Genomic DNA, 27,427 nt, shown 5'->3' on the forward strand with positions numbered 1-27,427 from the left:
GTTAGAGGAGAAATGGAGATTTTTATCAATATTTTGTCTCCACTTTCTTGGAATATTAAAAAACTTACGGTTATAGTCGAGAAAAATTCCTTGAAGATCATAAAGTTGTTGTAAACGTGGGAAAGGGATCCATCCGTTTTCATCATACAAGTCTTTTATCGTAACTATACCTTTTTTAAACCAGTCATTAGAAATTAATACTGGATGTCTAAAGTAATGGTTTAACCATATGGGTTGGGAAGCAATTTCTGCATTTTTTAAGTCTTTAATGTCATATGAATGCATAAAGTCACTCCAGGCTATAAGGGTATCTTTCCAGAAAGGATTTACAATTTAACGATTCTTGTGCAAACTGCCACCTAAAGTGTAGATATGAGCTAGCTGAAAACTAGCAAGGTCATAATTAATGTTTTTTTCGCAATAACTTTTTGAACATGAAATTTCCAAAGATGATATAAATTTTGGTATATCAGTCATTTTCAATCCACCTTGACTATAATTCCTTTTTAGAAAATCCCTCTTAATCTTATCTCTTTTGCCACTCCAAATAAAGTTAAAAAGAATTCTATTCAGTTGATCAATAAAAGCTTCTGATGGATTTGGGAGAGCAGAAAAAATATGTACAAGGGTAGAGAGAATTAAAGTCTTAACAACTGTTATTTTACCCACCAAAGTCAAATTACGTTTTTTCCATTTGCTTATAATACCATAAATATTATCCAGGCGTTTTTTAGTGTTGATTACCCAACGGTCTTTTAAGTCAACAGTAAAACATATGCCCAAAACTTCAAAGTTGCCATCATGCCAATCTAGCTTTAAGTTAGGACAAAATCGGACTTTACCACCAGCCATACTGCCTATCCATATTGCTTTGGTTTTTTCAAAGTTCAATTTTAATCATGAGATTTTGTAAAAAGTTTCAAGTGTATCCATGGCTGATTTTTATGATCTTTCCGAGCCATCTAAAAAGAGTTGTGTGTCGTCAGCATATTGGCCCAATGTGTGTTCAATATCGTGTAGAAGTATACCTTTTATACCTTCATTATTACGAATCATGATACTGAGAATTTCAGCAACGAAAAGAAACAAATAGGGGGAAATTGGGTCACCCTGTCTGCAACCCCTTTCATTCATAAAAAATTCAGAGAGGTGGCCATTTTGGACAATACAAGAAGAGGCATTAGATATGAGTATATGTATATGTATCCATTTAATCATATTTGGCCCAAAGCCAAATTTTTCCAGAACGAGGAAAATAAAATCTTTATTCACGGTGTCGAACGCTTTCTCAAAATCAATGAGTATCAACTTACCTTTTTTGTCAAGTCTCTTAGTTTCAAAAATGATATCGTAAAGTAATCTAGTATTTTCACTTAAACATCTCCCAGGGATAAATCCGTATTGATTGCAATGAAATAATTTGTTTAAGGATTGCTTGATTCTATTAGTAATACAAGAGCTTAAAATTTTATATACAGCATTTAATAAAAGTAATGGGACGCCAATTGTTTAATCTTTTTCTATCTTTATTTGCTTTTGGAATGCAAGTAATCATGCTCCAGTTCATAGTAAAAGTCAAAGAGTTAGAATGATAAATGGGATTGAAGTATCTCCATATCCAGACTCTTAAATCTTTCCAGAAAAATTTAAAGAAATCAATTTGGGAAGCCATCAAGACCTGGGCTCTTATTTTTTTTCATTGCAAGTGTAGCTTTACCATATTCGTTTAAGTATAACGGCTGTTCAAAAGCCTGTTGCATATCATTCTCTAGTTTTTGAATTGGAATATTGTTTCACATCAAGCTTGGATCAGTATCTACTGAACCATTTTTTTGGTACAAGTTTCTATAAAATGATTCTTGTTCTTTAATGATGAGAGTTTTATCATTCAGTTCCTCACCATCATTATTGATCAAGGAGGAGATGATATTATTTGTAAAGATTCTATTTTCAAGACGACAAAAGTATTTAGTTGGTTTCTCTCCCTCCTCATACCATTTTATCTCTTATTAAAAGCATTCATCTTGCTTTCTTCTTCTTTAATTTTTTCATAATCTTTTTTTGATTCAGATAATTTACTTAAAGCATCTTCAGAGATATTTTCAAAATCCTCTCTAATTTTATTTTCATATTGGTTTATTGCTTTTTCTAAATCGCCCACTTTCTTTCCTCTTTTCTTTTTCAAATATGAGGAAAAAGACATTGTTTTACCTCGCAAATTCATTAAAAAGGTTTCCAAGAATAGGGAATCAGGTATATTCAGTTTTAAATCCAAATCATCAAAAGGAGCAGAATTGTCTGATCTGTAAGATGGACATTGGGCATGTGCTTTGTTTAGTGTGGAATAGATGTTCGATGTAAACCTTAGGGTTTTCCATATTCACAAGAACAGGACCAGCTCCAAACAAAATTGACCTTAATTCAATTATCAATTTTTATATAAGACTTTTTGACTGATATAAACTGCTTCCAGACATTGAAGTCGTAATGTCAGTTAAGAAATGACAAGATATTAGGATATAAAAAGTTGGAATACAAGCTTTATTGATCATTAATAGAAAACAAGATTCAGATCTGAGTATACTGAAATTAAAGGAAGTGAAAAGTATGTTGGCTTACTAAATATCAAGACGAAGGTTGGTACTTCAACGTTCGTAGTCCTCGAGCAAAATTGAGAAGAGGAAGATGCCTTGTCACGTAAAAATGCCATATGTCAAAATCCACGATTTGCCAATTTGGGGGCGAACTCATATAATTCATTGGTATTAGAGATTAGTAATCATGATATGTACCAGGATATCGCGGCATTGTCCATAGGACGCATTTTAGATGTCCACCTTGATCCAAATTTCATTTGTAAGTAACCATTGTATTACATGTAGTTTCACTGAGATATCAACTTCCATGTACGCGTATAAGTAGCCAGGATACATACACCCATATTAGTACAACACATATATATCAAATAGTAGGAAATGACACAAAAACGAAATATAATCAATTCATAAATATAAATATATGCACTGTTTTTGTGCTCCACAAGATCACAGAGGCAAAATTCTGACATTGAAGCACCGTATATAAGAAAGCACTAGATCTGAATAAGTTATGCTAAAAGAGACGTTTTAAAAAAAATGCTAAAGTTCGGTGTGATCTCTTCAGTGTTTCTATAAAATTGGAGTCTTTTGCTTTTCGATTTACTTTAATAGGACTCCGCCGATATCAAACTTCAGATTATTGTGAGAACATAAGATGAATTTCTATCCTAATGAAGAATGATGCTAGGTTTTACAAAATGAAAGTAACAATATTGCAATATTAAAGATGTCTGCAAATATTCAAAATGAAAATAACAATATGACTTATGTCATGAAAATAATATTTAAAAATATTGAAATATAATAGTGCCTGGAGTATATACGATATATACTTTCTGAATGGATATACCAAATATATAACTTTCCAAAAAAAAGTGATAAACATGTTGTACATTCACGAATTTAAAAACAAAATTTAAAGTGACATTGCATTTCATGTTTTTATGTTGTACCATTATTCATGATTTTATTTACATTAAAAAGATGTTCTTTATGAGTCAGTATTGATGGAAGGGTTTATTGTATGTATACTTGACCAGGAGAACTGATTTGTTGCAGTTGCATTCTCAAGATAGGAAGAGGCGAACAGTACTGATTGACAAGTTTAGAGTGGATATACGTGGGTAGTAGTGCTTGTCTGCCATCACGTGTTGGCGTAAACATTCTGTGTCTCCAGATAGGCAGAAGCCAGGTCATAGCACAGGGAGACGTCAGCCTGGAACGTAAGGTCTCTGTGTCAGTCATTCATAAGCAAACATGTAGGTATATTGTCATGAGATAATTGTCAGGCCTATGTCAAGGCTGTTCGTCACTGAAGTGCATCTTAATGTCTGTTACATACAAGGATATATTTTGCGTCTCTGGATTTGACATGGCGTTTACATATATCTTACAAACAAAGATGTTGTGAGTTTGTTCAGTACCACTTTGAACAGTATACAGTTACATCAAGGCGTATCAGCTTGATGTGGGAGGAAAGCCTGAAGTTATGACGATCTTTTACGTTTACCACTTTGGTTATACCCAGAAGCACATTTTCTGGCATGCCAAAAGGGCACAACTGACATAACACGAACATTAATCTTAAGCTATTAGTAATCTGGAACCATTCTGATTCCTACTTGTGAGAGATTGTTGTCACACAGATGTCCCAACTTTTGGATGTTGTTGTAGATCTCCACCTCGTTGTTGTGTTTCATGCCCTGCACGATGTTACTCAGGATGCAGAACAACGTGGCTGATCGTCGTTCATTTTCACTGGTAGAAAAAGAGTTCTATAAACATGTAGCGCTTCTAGATATGCCTATAACAAATTTTTGAGCATATTTAGGGAATTAATACTTTAGATATAGATTTACATTGCATGTAATTTGGCAAATATTAGTTAAAAATACATTTTTTAATTTATTCAACCTGAATATAACTGTTATTGGCTGAGAGTTATTTCCCTCTATGTTGCGGTCAACATGCTCCAGGAGGTCAGACAGACTGGAATTATCATCTTTCCGGAAGGTCTTCAGGAGATACACATGTACCAACTGGGAAGATGCACTGCCCTGCAAACACAAGGTTGTCTTCATACATTGTCTGTCATTTATGGGAAACAGTGTGTTAAAGTATCTCTGAGTATCTCATGTTCCTTTCGCTGACATGTAACACAGAACTATACAAAGCAGCCTACCTCCATCTGTCTGTCGACTTTCCTGAGGATGAGACCAGAGTTGAGTGAGGTCTCAGTAGAACAACCCACGATCACAGTACTCAGGTCCAGGCTGTCTCCTGGAAGTGGCATGAAGCTGGCCAGACGCTGAAATATCGACATTTCCACACGCACATATATATATTCAATTAATTCAAACAGTGGTTTCTAAAACGTTCTCAAAATATTTTATCCCATCTACCTGATGCGAGTCTGGCAGGACAATGACAGTGGAAGACTCCTGCTCCTCTGTGAGTTTCCAGAACAGAGACGCTGTGGTGACGGAGGGGGCCTCAGTTAACAGGTAGCCATTCACAGACAGATGGGACTGAAGAAGACAAATACAAGACTCTGTCCAGGTGAAGAACAACCATATGTTACAACCCTAACCCTAAATGCAGTCAGTTCTTATTCTGATCACAAGTTATCAAGAGGTAAGTAAATTGGATAAGGCTATCGACGTTGGTACGGCTATGGAAAATACCATGTACGTATTGTACCTGTGCATGGTTCAGAATTGAGTCTATATACTTACAGGCATCATCACAGCTAGGATGTCTGTTCGTCCGTTCACCCAAACACGGCCCTTGATTTGACCAGCTATCAAACAGAAAGATATGATTGGGCGAAGGGTGTGGTTTTCTAACAATGGTTGTTGCCTACAGAACAGTGTGAATATGAAATTCAATTGTGGGGATGAGTCAAAAGTTCAGTAGGGGCACAGTTGGCTCAGTCGACAATTCGCTGTGCTTGCTAGGCTTGCTGGAGACCTCATCGTGCAAATGCCTGATTCACATTAAAATAGGTTGCTTGGATAGTCAGCACCATACACATGTCATGGGTTTCACCGGTTTCAGGAGATTTCAAAGGTCACAACTCAGGGTTTTCCTCCTGAATCACCGATCTCAGTCACATGAGCAACTGAGTTGTTGATATCCATTAATAAAGCGCATGACTCATGGAGGAGAATGCTAAAACCCCTTGATATATTATGCTCTCAGCCCAGGGAAAATGTTCTTACCAGATTTAAGTTCTTCGATGCTGACTTTAACTTTCTGTAAAGAAGACAAATGGCACATATGATGTCTACGATGTACTGCATGCATTGCTGTGGTGGATCAATGTTACAACACTGTGTATATTGTGCGATGGCAGATAATTGGAACGAGACAATCTCAGGAGGCAGAACAGAAGCATGCACTTAACTTGAACTTTGTTTCATAAACCCATGCTTATGATATAATCGGAATCGTACAATGGACTTTTAGTAGAGACTTCTTAAGATTATGGAAATATTTTTGTAGCGCTAATGTAGAGTTACCACCATATATGCAAGGATCAATATGTATCCTGACAAGGTAACACATATCAAAAGCAAGAACATGTCTGTTTAAGGGGTGTAGTTGTTCTGCTATTAACACTAAGGCTGACATTTGACGCAAGGGTTGTAGCATCTAATACCGTATTCATACGGGAAAGTGCGAGAAGCACGCACCTGCATCATCTGAGACACTGTCGTCGTCCCCATCTTGAACACCTTCTTTGCTCGTCTTTGTGTCCTGAATTCGGGTGAGGTCAAGGTCGTGTCACCCATCATCAGTGCCTCGTGGAGAGTCGTGTACACGCATGCGTACTGCTCCTACAATGTACAACCATCATGCTTTATTGCTTGATGGAAAACGATGAAATATGGAGATATGTATATGACCGGGCAACATAAATTATGTCGCTTGTCACATACCTTGGTCTGTATCATATTTCTCCGCTGCTGTCGCATCAGATTCACAAACCCGAACACGTCCACCTTCCGATCAGTCAGGGCCTGGTCCAGCAGGTAGTCCACAGCGATGTATGTCCCTGTCCGACCGACCCCAGCACTGGAAAGGAAGCGTATTGTGGGATAACACAGACTGGCGTGCAGCTTTGGTGGGACATTTCAACGGAAAATGTGGTCATTGCTTTAAAATGCTCTTCAATTCAGGAGTAAAAACAAAATGTAAGATTTATATTCACGCACAGAAAACAACGATAAAAACATGATTCTATTGAGGTGTAAATGATTCTACATTAGGTACCGTACAACACTTAGTGCCTGTCACATTTAGATATTGTCGTCACATACCTGCAGTGCACCATCAAGGGTGTATTGTGGTTTGGTGTCTTTCTTATTCTCCAAAGAAACTCCATCAGTGCTGTTTCCTCCGGAGTTCCATGATCTGGCCATTTTGTGTAGTGGAAATGGTGAAACAGCCTACTCTCGCCGGTCTGTAGAAATACATGCAATTTACATATCTTGACGACATACATATTTATAATGTAATGTTTGTTTCCTTTTCACTTTATTATCCAGTTACAGATTAAATGTTTTGCAACGACTCCCGATGTATTTCGATCTGAATCGCTTTCTTTCTTTATTTGTACCTCTTTCAAAGTGGCCTTGAGTTCTCTGATGACCCAGTGAGCTCTGGGACTGATGTTGGTGACGGAGATGGTGAAGACATCCACAACGAGGTCAGACGTGTCTGACCAATAGGGGACACACTTCACCTGTTATTGAAAAGTACATTTTTTTTATTTGTGGTATGATGATAAAACCGACTGAACCCTTACCATATTCCTGAGAAATCTCTTCTAAAAGCAGAGTCGATTGTACAACTTTGTACATGTGTTTATGTACACTATCAAATAGTAATGATACCAGGTGTTCGCAAAAGGTGAGGACATCTCTGTCACAAACACATGCAAATGCAAGCCAATTGTTCATCGAAAAAAACACGGGAACTTATGATACAAGTCAAAATAGGGAATTGCATCGGACATCATTTTTGTCACTGATGCATCAAATTTGGAAATGTCCCCCACATGTCAACCATAAAACTTTTTAAAGTGTTACTGAAATGTGTAACCTTGATGACAAAACTTGACACTCCTTGAAGTCTTGGTACAAAGAGCATGTCCGATTGTATCCTTAAAGTTGTGAAATGAAAATGACAAAAGGCTGGAGCTGCTGGAATATTGCTTGACATGAGTCAAAGTCGACTATTGGAAAGTTGAAGTCATCATTCGTATACATCCTTTTGGAGAGTATTTTTTTCTCTCTCTCGAATCTTTATGCATAGATTTAGATATGAAACTGATGAGGCGGTCTCACTGATCTGCTATATTCCCAGTTAAGGTGGGTAAATCAGTGGTAGGCAATTGGCTTTTTGGTGTTTGTTGAACTAGATCATCAATGTTTTCTTACATGAAGGATTAGATAAACTTCTTTGCCAAATTTACATGTTTTGATTTTGCTAATCCGAGCAGAAAGAAAGAGATCCGGAAGGATGCGAGCACAAGTGGAGCACATGAGCATGCACACTTCTTGTCTAAATGTCTTACCCCCAATTTTACACAGCTGTTATCAATGAGGAAGTCCAGCATGTCTTACTCAATACTCTATAGCTTTTCAGTAAGTGCTTTTAGCACCTGATAAGCTAAACAATCATCGTGTGCTGTTCACATTTAAACACCATTTATGTGAGTATCCTCCTCCCAACAAACACATAGACATCCAAATTGTGCGGCGTGCATTAACATACATGTGCAAATTGTGAATCAGACCTTAGGGTCAAGGTGATGTCTTAATGTATGTGTAGTGAAAGATACATTATTCAATTTCAGAACAAACTCATTTTATTTAACTTAATATGAAGCATGGTTACTTTTTTCCGTTAGTATAGATACTGCAGATGATTTCCATCACCACAACTAACACAGTTGTATCTGCATATACCTAGATAAAACATGGTCAAAAATCTGTACCTGCATGTGCCTAGATAAAATCTGGTCACACATCTGTATCTACATGTACCTAGATAAAACGTGGTCACATATATGTATCTACATGTACCTAGATAAAACGTGGTCACACATCTGTATCTACATGTACCTAGATAAAACGTGGTCACATATCTGTACCTACATGTACCTAGATAAAACGTGGCCACACATCTGTACCTACATGTACCTAGATAAAACGTGGTCACACATCTGTATCTACATGTACCTAAAAGGAACATAGGGCATGGGTATACCTTTCCTGTCTCTGTCAGGTTTGTCAGCATGACGATCCTTGTCAGGTTCTTCCCGTAGATCATTCTCCAGAAGTCCCCCACTGTTTTCCTGTTCGGTGCTGGCAAACACAGATTTTCTATTCTGATTGGTGAGGTTGATTTTATCATATTTCATATTTTTAGTGCACGAGAATATAGTTTGTTTGTTTGTTGTTTAACACCGCACTTAGCAATATTCCAGCTATCTGACGGCGGCCTGTAAATAATCGAGTCTGGACCAGACAATCCAGTGATTGACAGAATGAGCATCGATCCACGCAATTGGGATCGATGACATGTATCAACCAAGTCAGCGAGCCTGACCACCCAATCCCGTTAGTCGCCTTTTACGACAAGCATAGTCGCCTTTTACGGAAAGTATGGGTTGCTGAGGACCTTTTCTACCCCGGAATCTTCACGGTTCACGAGAATATAGTGAGTGAGTGAGTTTGGTTTAACACCGCTTTTAACAGTATTCCAGTTATATCACTGTGTGTCAGCTGATTGGGGAGGAAAGCCCGAAGTGATGCAGGTCTCAGACGTTTACCACTTCGGTGAAACCCGCGAGCATAGGTATGGTGCTGACAAACCTAGGAACATAATCGGGACGAACCAGGATTCGAACACTCAATCACAGGTTTCTGGAGTGACGAAGGGACGCAACTCTGCACAGCAAATCGCGACGCCTTAGACGACTGGGCCACTCGTGACCTCCGAGAATATAGATTCGTGTTCGGTCAACACTGTAATAATACTGTACAAACAATTTTCAATTATCTGACCTTGTGCTGCAATATAGGCTTGATCCATTGAGTACCCCTGAAATATGAAAGACATGTCCACCCTTTATATACAAGTCATAATATTTTGCAACCACAGCGTGCATATTTCACAATACATGAATGTTAAGACACTGAATCTGCAGACACTGGATCTGCTATAAGCCCATCGACACATTCTCTCATGGCTGTAGACTTTTTAGGACGTTTCTTTTTCGTTTGTTTTAGAATATCCAACAAACAGAATGAGATGACACAGTGTGTCAGCTGTATCGTCGGGTGTCAACTTTATGTGGGAGAAAAGCCATGACTAAAACTGGTCCATTACAAATCAGCGACTCGACAGGATCATAGGATTCTGCAAGCCGTATTGATGTAACACCGAACAACAAATTCCGACGTGTCTACCCTTGCCCCTAAACCAACAAAGATCAGGTGGTCAGTCTCGCTGAGTCGGTTGATGCTTGTCATGATATCCCAATTGTCAATTATCCCCTCATGTCAATTACTGGATACTCTGGTTTAGGCTGAATTATTTACAGACGCCGCCATATACGTTGAATATTGAGTGCGGCAGTAATTAACAAACAAAACTTACTTGATATGAAGTGCATTAGAGTATTATACTTTTGGTATTCAATAAATACAACAGAAAGTAAGTGGTCGGCTGCTGTGGAAACTACATGATTAGTAGTGAGCGAGTGAGTGAGTTGGGTTTAACGCCTCTTTTAACAGTATTTAAGTTATATCACGACATGTCAGCTTAATGTGGTAGGAAAGCCCGAAGTGATGCAGGTCTCAGCCGTTTACCACTTCAGTGAAACCAACGAGCAAGGCTATGGTGCTGACAAACCCAGAAACATAATCGGGATGAACCGGGATTCGAACCCTTCATCATAGGTTTCTGTCGTGCCCAAGGGACGCAACTCTGCACAGCGAATCGCTGCGCCTTGGACGACTGGGCCACCCGTGCCCCCACATGATTAGTAACACTTTAGGTATCTTACATTGATATAGCTGGCGTTGATGTAGTCGGATGATTGATCCCCTGGGAGCTTCTCCAGGACAACTCGGTTGTAGTCATCTGTGGTCGGGAATAAGCAGAGAGTCATCCACTCAGAGAATATACTGACTCTCCATGATCTCATGGACATGTGAGCTATATGTTCATTTTGGACTTCTTGTTATCATTGTAATAGTCTACAATCAGTCGTAAGATACTCACATGGGTAATACTCTCGGAATCTGTTCTTGCCATTGTTCTCCTCACGTTGAGAATCTTCATACGGGTGCGTGAACCCGGATATTAACCGCTAGAAAGAATAATTCTATTTAAATGTTTACTTCCTTATAACAAATTTATCCTGACCAAAGCCACGGTAACTCTACAGGAACTCGACAATACTCTTTCTGAAGAGTAGAGCAATCTTCCCTTTGCAGCCATCCAGACACTTACTGGGAGACGAATGAGACGAATGTGCCAGGCTGTGCTACTGAGAGTTGTTGGTTTTTTTGGACAATGAATTAGTTTTCGTAATGATTTACGTTTCCTTTTCGGCTGGTTACTTTCATTTTGACCGCCGACCTGAATGATTATTGGCCACAAATTGTTTGTTTGCATTGGTGTATATTTAACATGACGGTTCGCCCTGATTATGTTTCTAGGTTTGTCAGCACCATACCCGTCCTCGTGGGTTTCACCGAAGTGGTAAACGTCTGAGACCTGCATCACTTAGGGTGTTTATCCCACATTAAGCTGACACGCTGCGATATAACTGGAATACTGTTAAAAGCGGCGTTAAACCCAACTCACTCACTCATTCATTTAACATGATTTCACTCAGTATTGTCTTTGGCTTTTCCAACAGATGCACATGATTTGACGTTTGACCTTTTAAAGTGGAGATCCTTAGCCAACTTTGAGTAGTATATATCTTTGTTAGGGCTGTTACATATGATGTGGATTTTGTGATGGATACCAAATTGATGCAGCGGTTTCAACATACATCACCCGACTTGATGCTGAGACAATGATTTGTAAATAATGGAAAAATAAAATGAGGCTCTACCCCGTATTCCCGTTCGAATCCTCCTACACCAGCCTGCAGTTCTCTGATCCTGTCCCCTAGCTTGTCCACAGCCACTTTCATCACTATTACTGGAGCCTTGATGTTGTAGTAGGAGCTTCTGTCAGCCTCCTCCTCCATCTCCTCCATCTCCTCTTCCTCGTCTCTGTTTACTCCCTGGGATGCTGTAGAACAACATGCGTTCCCTTTAGGGCTGAACAAGTCTGTCTTTGTTTACAGGCTTTCTTGTTTTAATTATCTAGGAGCAAGATCGTTACCTGTCGTAAGGAGAACCGGAGACTACGTTCAGAAGACTACTTCATGATACCCTCACCTATTCACGAACAGGGGGGCACGGGTGGCCCAGTCGTCTAAGGCGCCGCGATTCGCTGTGCAGAGTTGCGTCTCTTGGGCACGCCAGGTTCGCCCCGATTATGTTTCTAGGTATGTTAGCACCGTACCCGTGCTCGTAGGTTTCATCGAAGTGGTAAACATCTTAGACCTGCATCATTTCGGGCTTCCCTCCCACATTAAGCTGACACGCCGCGATATAACTGGAATACTGTTAAAAGCGGCGTTAAACCCAACTCACTCACTCACTATTCACGAACACCTGGTATCATCACTGTTTCATGGTGATAGCATAAACACATGCTTATTATACTGACGAAATCATACAATGGACAATGGGTTGTGTCACTTGTATTTACCTTGCACCTGGTGTCTGTCTGGTTCCATAGCTGATATGTCTTCGTAGATGGAGTGCTCCTTGTTGATGTTGCTGGCGTTGTCTTTTCTCCTTAATGTAAACATAAGAAGCATCAGAATGTGCTCACACAGATTTAATGACAGTATGTTATTTCAGTTCTGACATTCAGTAACTGAATTGCTGAATTATTTGTATAAACTATGTTATTATTTATTGATATTATATCTAAGAATAAGGTGAGTGGAACAGTTATACAATAAACATGATATTCTCACTTGAAGAGGGAAAAGGCCAAGCATATATGTATGTGTCCATTTTCATAAAAGCGCACCTACCTGTAAAACATAACACCTATCACAGCAAGTACAACCACGACCACTGCTAACACACCGCCAACGATACCACCAATCGTAGCTCCGTTTGAGTCGTCGGATTGAGGAGTTGAAACAGTCACTGAGTAGGTGAGTAAGTTCAGTTATTTCATGGCAGTGTCAGATTATTGTGGAAGGAAAAATATAACCTTAGTGCTGATGTGACAATTTGTTGATTGAAATTAGATGAATATACATGAATGCATGAATGCATGTTGAATATGATTATTGATTATTGATTAAAGTTTATTAATTACTTATTAATTCAATTTTGAAATAGTACGTGTGTAATTTCAAACTTGTTAATTAACATTATTGGAATATATATTAAAATGATCGTTTCAGTAACACCATCAACAAATGCACCAAGTGTCACATCACATACTTCGTGTGCAATGTCCACCTTTAACATCTTGACATCACATACCACTCTGCGTACAATCATCTCCTGTCCATCTTGACTGGCACCCATCACTACACAACCCTGTGTCCCGGGGACAGGTGCCCGACCCTCCCTCACACATCCGGGCACTGCAGTTTCCTGTACATCCGGCACCATACTCCACATCTTGGACACAGCCTGTTGGTATATTTAATCAGCATATATTAATAACGAGTCAAATTCCCCACGTACACAGAAGAAGGCAAAAAATGAGTTGTATTGTTAAAATACTAGTCATTATTTTCGCTGTAAGATCATTGTTGACTGAACCATTTGGGGCAGATATTCAATTTAAAAACACGGACTGTTTAATGTTGTTTTATCAAGGTTACAAAACGTTTTATGGTAGACACATGGAGGATATTTCAAAATTAGACGCATCAGTGTCAAAAATGATGTCCAACGCAATTCCCTATTTCAGTTGTACCATATGTTCCCGTGTATTTTTACGGTGAACAAATGACTTTCCTTTGATTGTCTGCTGTGACGGGGTGCCACCGGTGGGTCAGGATACGCTCACCTTTTCGCGAACACCTTGTATTATCACCTTTTAATGGTGATTGATAAACACATTTTCATAATCTAGTTGGAATCGTACCATCGACTTCTTCTAAATGTGGACAGGATTTTGTTTCTTTTATTTAGACTGTTTCGTCTGTGATATCAGGTAAGCTGCATGTCTGAATATTCATTTTGCACTTTTTTATTTTATTTAAAAAGTTACCGCCAGTTTCAAACATTACACAAGAAGACACAGTTGGAAAATGCGGGTTAGAAATAAAACCCAAAGACATGAAATTTTTGGAACCCAGGTGAGCGGACAAAAAAAAGTCGAGCGAGCATGCACGTTAACAGTTTCATTCCTTCTCGGACTTCAGTCTCAAAGGGTAGTGTGGACAGTGAATTTGCATGCATTTCGAAAAGCGTCCTGTGACATGACGTTACATGTGAGCAGAAAGGGAATTCCCCAGGCTATGATAATGGGATTCCCCACATTCCGCAGTGATGAAAGTAGTCAACTTAGCTTCGTTGGGCGTGGCTTACTTTTTTACATTCATTGGGAAATGAATGCAATAACAGGTGACAAATTCAGCTATTCAGAATACATGAATTACAATGAACACAACGACTTTTATTACTTATGAATAACGTGATTCAAGGGGTAAGATGTGAGTAAAAATGAAAGCTTGGACTATCGATAAATGTGTCATGAGTTTACATTCGATCATATTATATCCACAAAGAATATTTCCTTTCCACACAGCTCTCACCTGTTGTGCAATCGACATCTTTCCATCCAGGACTGCAGCCTCCTTTACACCATCCAGTCACGTGATCACATACAGATTGTGGCGTGTCTCTACAATGTCTGGCTGAGCAGCTTCTTGTGCAGTTCTCTCCATACGTATCGACGCATTCTTCAAAGAAACATATGTTTGTGCTGGGTTTATACAAATTATTGAATGGGGCGGTCGGGTAGCCTAGTGGTTAAAGCGTTCGCTCGTCACGCCGAAGACCCGGGTTCGATTCCCGACATGGGTACAATGTGGGAAGCCCATTTCTGGTGTCCCCCGCCGTGATATTGCTGGAATATTGCTGAAAGCGGCGTAAAACCATACCCACTCAAATTATTGAAGCTATTTTACAGAATACAGCTGTTTTAAATGCTGGTCTACATACACAACATACACCCGTGTATCCTTACTCTGTGTGCAGTCCGGTGTTTGGTAGCCTGCCAGACATCCATCTGAACATTCACCAGTTGCATGATTACAGCCGGAGGTGTTGTCCTTACACATTCTGTCTGTGCATCGCTTGGAGCAGCTTCGTCCGTATTCACCCATTGGACATGCTGAAACAGCAGATACAGAGACTATGAATTTAATTTCATGAATCAATAAAATTGTGTAAAATACGTTCATAAAAGTTAAAATTCCACTAATGTTGAAAATTACAGTATTTATCCAAATTATTGAAGAAATGTTTGTGAATGTAAAGAATTTACAAGACTATGAAAGAAATCCAGTAGCATGTATACTATCAATATGTATATATTTCATTAGAGTTGTGTTTTAACATAATGTGTAAATCTGCTCATGTTATCCAAACAAAATCTTTACGACTGACTGAGACACAAAGACACTCGGGGGTAAAAATCACTGTCATGCAATACCAAATATGTCCAGAGTGTGCATTAATGCACGCCTGAACACGACGACGCACCGATGACGTCAAACGTCGAATAACGTTGGAGGTAATCCGCTGCTGTTCCCCAAGGAGACATTGTTCCAATTCTTGACGGTTGACTTGAGCCATTGGTCGTCTTTGGATCTATCGGTCATCCCATAGTTGTTCGATTCGGTAAGGAGAACGTGCCAGCCAGGGTGAAAAGTGAATGTTTGCGTTGTTCAGAAAGTTTTGTGTTAGCCCTGTGGTATGCGGGCTTGCATTTTCTTGCTGAAGACAATACCATGTGGCTGTTGCTGAAGGAATATCCAAACTTCATCCCCATATCTCTGGGCATTCACGTTACACTGATGATAACGAGCCTCGTTTTGACATCACCGCAGATACCTTCCCAGACCATGATGGTACCGCCTCCAAATGGCTGAACTTGCTGAACACAATCTAGCGCGTGCACCTGGCCGTCTATAAACTCGCTGCCGACCATAATTTCTGTTCACGCAATATTTACTCTCATTGTAGAACATAACACATCCCCAGTCTAGCACTTGCCAAAATCGAACTCGCCTGGCGCATGACAACCTGTCACGTCGGTGTTGACATCACTCTGTGGTATAGTCAACATGTTCTGATACCATGTTTTCTTCATCTCCTAAACACTGTCTGTCGACGGACACTGTTTCCCAGTGTCATCAGTGTAGTTACCGCTGCTGTAATGAAGGGGTTTGGGCGATGAATGATCCGAATGTGACGGTCTTCAGTGGGCGAGGTCTGCCGATTCTACTCCTTTCTGATGTCTGTCCTGTCTGTTGTAAACGTTGCAACAATCTGGTAATGTTGACACGGATGCATCGAGCCGCTCTTGCATCTGTATAGTGGTTAAACGTAACATATTTTCTTGGTGGATTTGGTTGATGAGTTGCTACCGGGCCGTGTCACCAGTTTTATACATTACTTTTGTACGTGCATTTCGTTCTACGTAGTCCAAAGTCGTTGTGGCTAAATGCACGATTTTCAATAAATTGTAAGTTTTTTCCTTTTTTTTGTCACTAAAAGCATTTGATTGTATTCGTGCGACATATTATGTCTTAATTTATATTGAACTATTAATTATCATAATAGTGGAAAACATCTGAGTTGGTATACCTTCGTTTTGGAGATTAGTTTGGTTTAATTTTATTTATTTCTATTCTACTAAATGGTGTTTATTCACGTTTTCGTCTCTGGTTTTTTTTTTGTTTAACTCACTGGTGTTGCAACTGTTGCCCCTCCAGCCTGACATACACGTTCCACTGGGACAGATGCTGCTGACGTAGTTGCACACGTCACCGTCACAATGGCAGTAATTGTCACACTCAGCGCCGAAAGTACCAGGACTGCACACTGTCAAATGGATGTTTGACTCTTACATCACACTACATTGAGTTTTACATGTATTTTATGGGTTTCTATAACCACGAAAGCGAAGACATGACACTTACGTTTAGATAGTTACACATGATCAGAACAAAATAACCTATTTCGCATACGGATGTTCTTACCTTGATACAAAGTTACTTACTATTTGACTGAGAACATGTGGCACTGATGTAGAGAGGTGTTCTATAAATCAGAGTCAACAGATACTTTTTTCAAAACAAATGACAGAACGATACATTTGCAAAGTTCATTTACAACACTGTATATTTCTTATTGAGTTAATGTATGTGTGGTCATGATGCTAGCTTCCCTTAAATCGCTGCTTTTCAGTACTGTAAAATCATTGCACCTAATGTACTGTTGCAAAATATGACACAGAAGTGTTCGCTTACCATCTACTTCTACCTCACAAAAGTCAAGTATAGGCAGACTGTGTCCAGCATTGTTCACTGTTGTGTAAAGTAAAATGTAGCGCCCCGTGCCAGAGCAAGGTGCCCGTGTGACGTCAGCAATGTCACGTCCATCACTTCTTCCTGTCACGTTGTAGCAGTTAACACCACTCGGGGCATCAGTGAAGTTGGTCATGTACACCTGGATACCATTCCTTCTTGGTTTGTCTGGAATAATTGCTTCAAAATATTCACATGAGGGCTTTCGCATAGATATCCACATGAACGTATTCAACACTGCCTTGACGAAAAAGACTAACGATGTATAAACGTTAAACAGCCAACAATAGATTCTCACAAACTAACAATTAACCAAGCATTATCGATTGCAGATGACAATAAACTCACAGTCAAGTCTGAAGTAGATGGTGACCTCACGTATCAGCACTGTGTCATTGAGATCCACACGCCACCAGTTGGGGTTGCTAGGCGCTGTTTCTATACAGACAAGATACCCGCTTGCAGTGCTTCCGTCCGTGGCATGGGATGACGGGTAATTGCCCTCTCCACTGGATGATGTAGCTTTCTTCCTCGCAACATTATCTGGAAAATGCATGAACAATTTCTTTTAATTTATTAGATTTGTTTGTATTCGATATCTACAGTCAGCGGTGTTCCGCAGAATCTGGTCTCTTACATTGCCTTACATTAAGACTTCTGCCCATTAACTAGACTTACATACATCACACATATTTCACATTCTTGAAAACAATACCAGACTTGTTATGGGGGAATTGCTGGACTTGTCACATTCCAGGGGTTTGATTTCTTTTGTCAGAAACAGGCTTTTTTCTTTTTCTGTGAAAATTAAAATTTCACATCCATCATTTTCAGCAACGTTTCGAGTTAGAAATATGAGCGCCAAGGCATAAAATGAGATGAAGGCAACGCCTGAAATATATTACAGAAAACGCAACAATGTCACAACGCGAGAATGTGACAACTCATGAAACGTTTTTCTACGCATTGAGGCGACATTGCGACAATACATTCTGTGACCTCAGACATTAATGTCACTTTGTCACATTGACCCCCCTTTGGTAAAAACCAAACATATAATTTGTTCTTCTTGCTTTTATAAGATCGACAAGAGACATTCTCACCACCACCACTTTGTAGCAGGCCGCACGTCTGTATCTGTGTTACTCTGGTTTTCTGTATTTCTTCTGACATTTATGAATGAAAGAGGCGTGAATCCATGTACATACTTTCACCAAACATAGTTAGATCCAATAGTTCAGGATGATCAGTGGTCTTATAGGGCGGTGTATTTTATTGTTAAACAATGATTGTAGCTGAAGTACATTTTTTCTGTCGAGTTCGGTTAAAGCTCATTGCATTTTATTTGAACAATGTTTTTTTGTCAGGAATGTGGTACTCTTAAATGTAAGCAGTTTTGAGGAAGTTTCTATATTTAGATGCTGGTGTGATGTGGTAGCTCTCTTAATACCGTGGATTGAGATAAAGCGTTATAGAAACAGGTGGATTATTCTATTATTTGAGGGCTCCATTACTTTTTGGAAATGGATAGTTGAAAGGGTTCTCTACCACTGTTGCACGTGCTCCGTAACGAGCTGATCTTTACAATGCATGTTTATGATTCTTTTGAATGGTTTGTCAAAATGGATAAGGCAGGGATTATATATTCGAAACTCTCCATTCCTTTAAAATAATGGGCCCCAGTTTTAAGGACTCGAGAATTACTCGGACAATACCCTCTACGAAATGTAGTACTATTTTATGTAAGCAGTTTTGAGGAAGTTATAACAATATTTAGATGCATATGTGATGTGTAAAACGTCTGGAATACCGTGGACTGAGATAGAGCGTAATAGAAATAGTTATAGAATATTCTGTGGTGGCACTGTGTAGAAATTGCCAGAAGCTAGTATGACTATATGAGGGAAAAGAACGTGTCTTCCATATCTCTCACACATTTCATTACATCAAGACCAGTTTTCTTGTGAACATCACTCATCACCCCGGATTCCCAGTCTAAGCTATCTCGGCAGCTTTACTATTGTCGCCACTTGGTGAATATACTATTATGTTTTTCTCTCACCACGGTACTTTTGTATTTGATATCAACCACTGCTATCATATCATATATTGTCATTCAGTATTGTACTATTACTAGTGTGTACTGTCATTGTAATTGCTTTGCAGTAAGTTGTATTGATTTGTAAAGATAGTGAATTTTGTTATACATTAGTTGATTGTATACCACGTGTTGGATGTTTGTTGGTTTCACACTAAAGTAACAATGGGTATTTGCACTATTAGTCAATACCAAGTGATTGCAAGGGCATACAGGGCTTCTGATTAAAAATGACAACGTCTCAGTGTTATCCATATTCGTATTTCTGCCACCTCATAGTATCTCTCCAATCAAAATAGAAGTACTTGATTCAAGAACCGGGGGGTTCATGAGACACTGAAAAGGGTACATTGATGACACAAGGGTTAGCTTTTGAATACATTCTGCCTAATTAAAGAGAAGGGGTGGTTGTTGATGTATGTGACCTGTTAGCGATATGAACTAAATAATTTCTTGAAAGACGCGAAAAATATTTGTGATTTCACACCACTGTGTATGAGCAAGGCTTCCAGTGTCAATGTAATGTCAGTAGTTATGCTGCTGTAGTTACATACGTGTCTCACATGTCGGACCAGACCATCCTGGGTAACAGGCTGGCGGTCTGCAGCCGGAAGTAGAATCACACTTGTCTTGGTCACAGTTACATCTGTAGCCACACTGGAAACCGTATGTACCGTTAGGACAGCTGCCTGTAACAGAAGTATTATATCAGCGATAGACAGTGACACAGGTAGCTGTATGTGCCATCAGGACAGCTGTCTGTAACAGAAGTATTATATCAGAGATAGACAGTGACACTGGTAGCTGTATGTGCCATCAGGACAGCTGCCTGTAACAGAAGTATTATATCAGAGATAGACAGTGACACTGGTAGCTGTATGTACCATCAGGACAGCTGCCTGTAACAGAAGTATTATATCAGAGATAGACAGTGACACTGGTAGCTGTATGTGCCATCAGGACAGCTGCCTGTAACAGAAGTATTATATCAGAGATAGACAGTGACACTGGTAGCTGTATGTACCATCAGGACAGCTGCCTGTAACAGAAGTATTATATCAGAGATAGACAGTGACACTGGTAGCTGTATGTGCCATCAGGACAGCTGCCTGTAACAGAAGTATTATATCAGAGATAGACAGTGACACTGGTAGCTGTATGTACCATCAGGACAGCTGTCTGTAACAGAAGTATTATATCAGAGATAGACAGTGACACTGGTAGCCGTATGTACCATCAGGACAGCTGCCTGTAACAGAAGTATTATATCAGAGATAGACAGTGACACTGGTAGCTGTATGTGCCATCAGGACAGCTGCCTGTAACAGAAGTATTATATCTAGAGATAGACAGTGACACTGGTAGCTGTATGTACCATCAGGACAGCTGCCTGTAACAGAAGTATTATATCTAGAGATAGACAGTGACACTGGTAGCTGTATGTGCCATCAGGACAGCTGCCTGTAACAGAAGTATTATATCAGAGATAGACAGTGACACTTGTTAGCCGTATGTACCATCAGGACAGCTGCCTGTTACAGAAGTATTATATCAGAGATAGCCAGTGACACTGGTTAGCCGTATCTACCATCAAGACAGCTGTCTGTAACAGAAGTATTATATCAGAGATAGACAGTGACACTGGTAGCTGTATGTACCATCAGGACAGCTGCCTGTAACAGAAGTATTATATCAGAGATAGACAGTGACACTGGTAGCTGTATGTACCATCAGGACAGCTGCCTGTAACAAAAGTATCATATCAGAGATAGACAGTGACACTGGTAGCCGTATGTACAATCAGATCAGGACAGCTGCCTGTAACAGAAGTATTATGTCAGAAATAGACAGTGACACTAGTAGCTGTATGTACCATCAGGACAGCTGCCTGTAACAGAAGTATTATATCAGAGACAGACAGTGACACTGGTTAGCTGTATGTACCATCAGATCAGGACAGCTGCCTGTAACAAAAGTTTTACACCAGAGACTGACAGTGACATGGGTAGCCGTATGTACCATCAGATCAGGACAGCTGCCTGTAACAGAAGTATTATATCAGCGAAATACAGTGACACTGGTAGCTGTATGTACCATCAGGACAGTTGCCTGTAACAAAAGTATTATATCAGAGATAGACAGTGACACTGGTACCTGTATGTGCCATCAGGACAGCTGCCTGTAACAGAAGTATTATATCAGAGATAGACAGTGACACTGGTAGCTGTATGTACCATCAGGACAGCTGCCTGTAACAGAAGTATTATATCAGAGATAGACAGTGACACTGGTTAGCCGTATGTACCATCAGGACAGCTGTCTGTAACAGATGTATTATATCAGAGATAGACAGTGACACTGGTAGCTGTATGTACCATCTGGACAGCTGCCTGTAACAGAAGTATTATATCAGAGATAGACAGTGACACTGGTAGCTGTATGTACCATCAGGACAGCTGCCTGTAACAAAAGTATTATATCAGAGATAGACAGTGACACTGGTAGCCGTATGTACAATCAGATCAGGACAGCTGCCTGTAACAGAAGTATTATGTCAGAAATAGACAGTGACACTGGTAGCTGTATGTACCATCAGGACAGCTGCCTGTAATAGAAGTATTATATCAGAGACGGACAGTGACACTGGTTAGCTGTATGTACCATAAGATCAGGACAGCTGCCTGTAACAAAAGTATTATATCAGAGACTGACAGTGACATGGGTAGCCGTATGTACCATCAGATCAGGACAGCTGCCTGTAACAGAAGTATTATATCAGAGATAGACAGTGACACTGGTAGCCGTATGTACAATCAGATCAGGACAGCTGCCTGTAACAGAAGTATTATGTCAGAAATAGACAGTGACACTGGTAGCTGTATGTACCATCTGGACAGCTGCCTGTAACAGAAGTATTATATCAGAGACAGACAGTGACACTGGTAGCTGTATGTACCATCTGGACAGCTGCCTGTAACAGAAGTATTATATCAGAGATAGACAGTGACACTGGTAGCCATATGTTCCATCAGAAAAATAATCGAAAAACATTTGATATGGATATTCTTTCGCGTAAAATGCTTATGCTGAAGACTCTTGTAAAAAACAATAATTAGCTACAGAAGAAGAAATTAATTGATGTATCTTCCAAAACAACATAAGTAATAATACTCATAGTTTTACATCATGTATGGTTTTATAGCTGTAGATGAATCCGATCTACATGCAATATCCCAGGTCCCTCGATAGTGTAATAATGGTCGCACGAGAAGTATCCAACATAGCAATTAATTAGCGACATAGTTTTGCTGGTCCCAAAATCAAAACCGATAGTGATCCTACTTGGAGATTTATGAAGTGTGAGTTAAATGGATATAAAACAAATTCATTATGAACTGTACTAGTATCAAAAGGGCATATTATTATATTTTATTTCTACCATAAATAGATGTGCATATTGTGTAAAACTGTGAGCATGCGCCAGTGTATGGTGTCCACAGCCGTATAAATATTCATTTATGTTAGCAGTAGTATTATCAATATTATTAATTAGTCAGAATGAGGAGACAGGGTTATCTCCCTGGTCGTGATAGTGATCAATAAAGCCATTCGGCAACCACTTTATAATTGACCAAAAATCGGCACTCTTGACAGCAAGTTGCCTAAGGTGTATTTTCTGACCATAATAATCTTTGTTCAGCAACTAATGTGGGGCAGATCATACCCCAGGGAGTGTTTTTACAAATATTAGAGTCATAAGAGAAACTGAAATGTTGGGCTGATCAATGTCCAAGAAGCATGCGAAATATAACTAGTCCGCAAAAATCTCAACATTGATATTTCCAGGCAGGGAAAGATGCGATAGCACTGAATCCAACCAGGAAGTGACAACATTGAATCCTACCAGGAAGTGACATCACTGAATCCTACCAGGAAATGACAACTCTGAATCCTACCAGGAAGTGAAAAAACTGAATCCTACCAGGAAGTGAAAAATCTAAATACTACCAGGAAGTGACAACATTGAAGTGACGGTGCTGAATTCTACCAGGAAGTGACAATTCATAATCCTACAAGAGGTGGCAAAACTGAATCCTACGAGGAAGTGAAGATGCTAAATCCAATCTGGAAGTGCCAGCACTGAGTTCTATAAGGAAGTGACAATTCTTAATCTTGCAAGGAAGTAACAAACCTTAATCCTACGAGGAAGTGAAGATGCTGAATCCAATCTGGAAGTGACAGCACTGAATCTCACCAGGAAGCTAAAACACAGATGCCTACTAGGAAATGGCAATACTGGATCCCACAAGGATTTGACCGCACTGAATCCAACAAGGAAGTGACAACACTGGAACACTGAATCCTGAGTACATTGCTTTAAATCATTACATAAGATTACTTGTTGCTGAAATATGTTTTAAAATTGTGCTTGGCTGTTACATTTTACATTTAGCTTCTATTATCAGGGCCCATAGCAGCTTAAACAATATGGGATGTTATCGTCATGTTACCGTAATGTTTTCTCTTGTCTCTTTGCTTTTCCACATGCAAGAATATGTGTATTTCACAAAGCTATGTAAACCAATGTTTGCTCGAAGCTCAAACGCAGGTCAACTTCTACCTATGCTTGACCATAGCCATATCAGGTATTATATACTCTTCCAAAAAAGAAATGCAATACGGATATTTTGAGCCATAACAGCAAAATAAGTGGACAAAGAGGTGCACAATGAAGAGGTTTTAATGTGTTTTAGTTTCAGTGAGAAATTTCTCCGATCAAAATGAACACAACAAGGACATGCAAGCCATTAGTCCGGAAACACGTACGATTTGGAAAAATGCATCCAGTGCATTAATGAAAGGGCCACGGAGCTGCACGCACTGCACGTGCAACAGAACTATGAACGGTATTAAAGTGCAAGGTTTTTGATTGCCTGGCATCTGCGTCAACCGAACAGTGACAGTTCAACAACATGCCAAGATTAACAGAAGTGCAAAGAAACAACGTCAAAGACCGCTTGCCGGCAGGGGCATTCCTATCAGCTTTAGCCAGGGTTTTCAATGTAGCGCCAAGGACCATCACAAGGCATGGGATCGGTTTCAACAGATCGCTACATTCGACTGCGCCACCTACGTGAAAGGACGACTATGGCCACTTCAACCACATCAACGAAATTCTCTTACCACACGTCCTCCCAACTGCAGCCGACGGCAACGGTGTATCCCAGCAGGAAACGCTCGACCGCGTACAGCTCGGATCGCAAGAGCCTGTCTACACAACAACAACGTTGATGTTCTCCCCTGGCCCTCCAGATACCCGTATTTGAATAGAGGACCTGACACCCGATGGAGGACTTGTGGTATGAATTGGACGTCAACAACAACCCCGGGCGTTGCAGCAGTTGGCTTTTGCGTTGCAGATCGATCGATTCATACGGGGAACATACGCGTTATTGATGGTAGCTGACCTTCACTTTGGACTTTTCCTGTGTAACGATAACTGAGATGACTGCAAGTGTTCTCTCCACAACAATTTGGCTCAATACCTTGTACGGTTCCTCGTATAAATGTTTTTTTCTACCTCACACAAATCTGGCTTTGCGTTTTTGTTTTGAAGTGTATACTACTATTGATAACAGTCACTTTTGTGAGCGAATGTTTACAACTCTGGTGACTAAGTGAATGTTTACAAGTTGTAGATAAGAAGGCAGAAACGGAAGTGGGGCTGCCATATGCCAGTACTAAAATGAAACTTAAGTTCTGTGATACATATACTTGTGGGGGTAGACGGGCCGTGTTGTGAGTACATACAGTGAGAACTGTCGGTTGAGGATATACTCATCATCACAAAGACTGCATTATACCATTTACTGTTTCTATGCATTGCACTCTTTTCATAACGTACTATTTACCATAGGTATTCCTTAACAAGTGCTGGGCAAAGATTGTACATCAACTAGATAAGTCGAGGGGCGTTCTGTTAAAGAGTGTATAAGTACTAACAACCTTTGGCTTTGAATACACAATGCCATTTAAAAAGTGGTCAAATGTAACATATGTTATATTTGGGATAACACTTTCTTAGTAAAGTACAGATTCTAGTACTTTATTGAGTTGAGTCCCCTCCGGGATTCATACCCACACTTGCCAGAGTGAGGGACCTTATCGCCAGCACACAAAGTCAGCGATCTAACCCACTCAGCCACCGAGGCTTCCACAAAAAGGAAAGTCCGACAACTGGTAGTCTAGATCATGTACTTAGAGTAGCCCTCTAAGTGTAAATTGGCACGGCTCCAATGGCTGAAAGCTATGAATACACAATGCCATTTAGAAAGTGGTCAAATGTAACATATGTTATATTTGGGATTTGGGATTCGAATCCCGGACGGGACACAACTAAAAAAAGTACTAGAATCTTTACTTTACTAAGAAAGTGTTATCCCAAATAAAACATACGTTACAGCCTTTGGCTTGACTCTAAAAACATGCATACACGTCCATTCCTCTGTTGATTCCAAAGCTCTATAAACATGTAGACGAAGAGACACATATTGTAGGGACCAGCAGATGTACCACCAAATCTGTCTCAGAGATAAACCATAATATTTAATACAATCAAGAAAGGATTTTCTTCATATTCATTGTCATTGTCGGTAGGCATATTTAGATGATTATATCTACAATTACAGGTTACAAAATGCATAGATGCGGTTACTACAATATTCAAAGGATGTGTGGCAATACATTTCGTGCAGAAGACACGACAGAAATCAACAAAGGGAATGTATTTGCGTTTTGGAGACAACAGAGAGTTTGGAATATATACGACTGTGACGTCATATTTTGTGTGTCACAATGAGCGATATGACGTCATAATGGTGACGTGCGATGTAGAGCGAAAGCCTTGCAAAGCTTGCTTTGTTTTCTTTAGGGATTCACACCTCATGTTAGCTTACCAAGTTGCCGTGCTTATATGCTTTAATGCCCGTCATATGTTCGAGTGAAGTATTACGGTGTAAACTGCTTGAGTATATACAGCACCATATTTTGTTCGGTGATTCCGTAATTCAGATCGATAACCCACTCAAAACACTAAGTTCAACCCATGCCGCTTCACTCAATATGTTTGCTAACACCAAAGTGTTCGCGTTTTATTTAGTCATGGTAGAATGGAGATCACGCTCCGCGTTCGGTTACAAATTCAATTTATCGGGGTTAAATCTACAGGTAACCTAGCTCTACAATGAAAACACAGTATGTTTATCTCCAAATAACGGTCATGGGGCCACTAATTTATCTGCCAGAACCACAAATAAAGGAGACCAGTTAGACCGCCTCGTCTTGTTCCTATTTAGAAGGGGCGGTCGGGTAGCCTAGTGGTTAAAGCGTTGGCTCGTCACGCCGAAGACACGGGTTCGATTCCCGACATGGGTACAATGTGTGAAGCCCATTTCTGGTGTCCCCCGCCGTGATATTGCTGGAATATTGCTAAAAGTGGCGTAAAACCATACTCACTCACTCACTCACTCCCATTTAGAAATGCGCATAAAAATTCAGAGTGACAGAAAGCTATCCACAAGAGGGATGATTTCAACTGTTCAATAGTCTGTCCTTCCATTCGTTCATTCGTTCGTTGATTGACTGTGTGAGTGAGTGAGTTAGTGTCACAGGCAGCAATTTCTGAGCAATACCTTGGTCTTAAAGTTTTGAAACGTAGTCAACGCTTAGGACAGGCTCATTTGGTGACTGGGATCCAAGGGTACCATATTTCTGGAAACGTGAACTCTTACACACAACAAAATGATTCATCACAGATTCAACGAGCATGCAACAGAGGTCAAGACTACAAGATTCTATCACAGGACAGTAGGTTGTTTAGCTGATGACTATTACATAAGTGCTTCCTACCTGATGACTGCCAGAGGAGCGTGAGAAATACAGCCACAACGCGAGACTCCATAGTGTTACAGTCCTACCAGGAAGACAGTCCTACCAGGAAGTGAGTTACTACAGTGCGTC

The 27,427-nt window shown here is 39.8% G+C and overlaps 1 protein-coding gene across 1 annotated transcript; it reads right to left on the reverse strand.

The window, feature by feature from the left end:
* Nucleotides 1–3,736: 3,736 nt before the first annotated feature.
* Nucleotides 3,737–27,427, reverse strand: LOC125382150 (receptor-type tyrosine-protein phosphatase alpha-like). The gene is made up of 26 exons (XM_048400614.1): nucleotides 27,317–27,427; nucleotides 19,963–20,097; nucleotides 17,659–17,853; nucleotides 17,254–17,478; nucleotides 16,691–16,825; nucleotides 14,964–15,110; nucleotides 14,530–14,676; nucleotides 13,244–13,396; nucleotides 12,781–12,898; nucleotides 12,447–12,535; nucleotides 11,740–11,921; nucleotides 10,896–10,983; nucleotides 10,678–10,754; nucleotides 9,674–9,710; nucleotides 8,874–8,971; nucleotides 7,219–7,344; nucleotides 6,920–7,062; nucleotides 6,539–6,674; nucleotides 6,293–6,436; nucleotides 5,819–5,852; nucleotides 5,333–5,397; nucleotides 5,000–5,125; nucleotides 4,780–4,905; nucleotides 4,512–4,654; nucleotides 4,220–4,355; nucleotides 3,737–3,813 (listed from the first exon to the last, which is right to left on the reverse strand). The coding sequence occupies exons 1-26, from the start codon at nucleotides 27,366–27,368 to the stop codon at nucleotides 3,742–3,744; spliced, it is 3,129 nt and encodes a 1,042-aa protein (XP_048256571.1). The 5' UTR covers nucleotides 27,369–27,427; the 3' UTR covers nucleotides 3,737–3,741.

Source organism: Haliotis rufescens, unplaced genomic scaffold, assembly GCF_023055435.1.
Source record: "Haliotis rufescens isolate VD_foot unplaced genomic scaffold, xgHalRufe1.0.p SCAF_2, whole genome shotgun sequence".
NCBI classification, from domain to species: domain Eukaryota; kingdom Metazoa; phylum Mollusca; class Gastropoda; order Lepetellida; family Haliotidae; genus Haliotis; species Haliotis rufescens.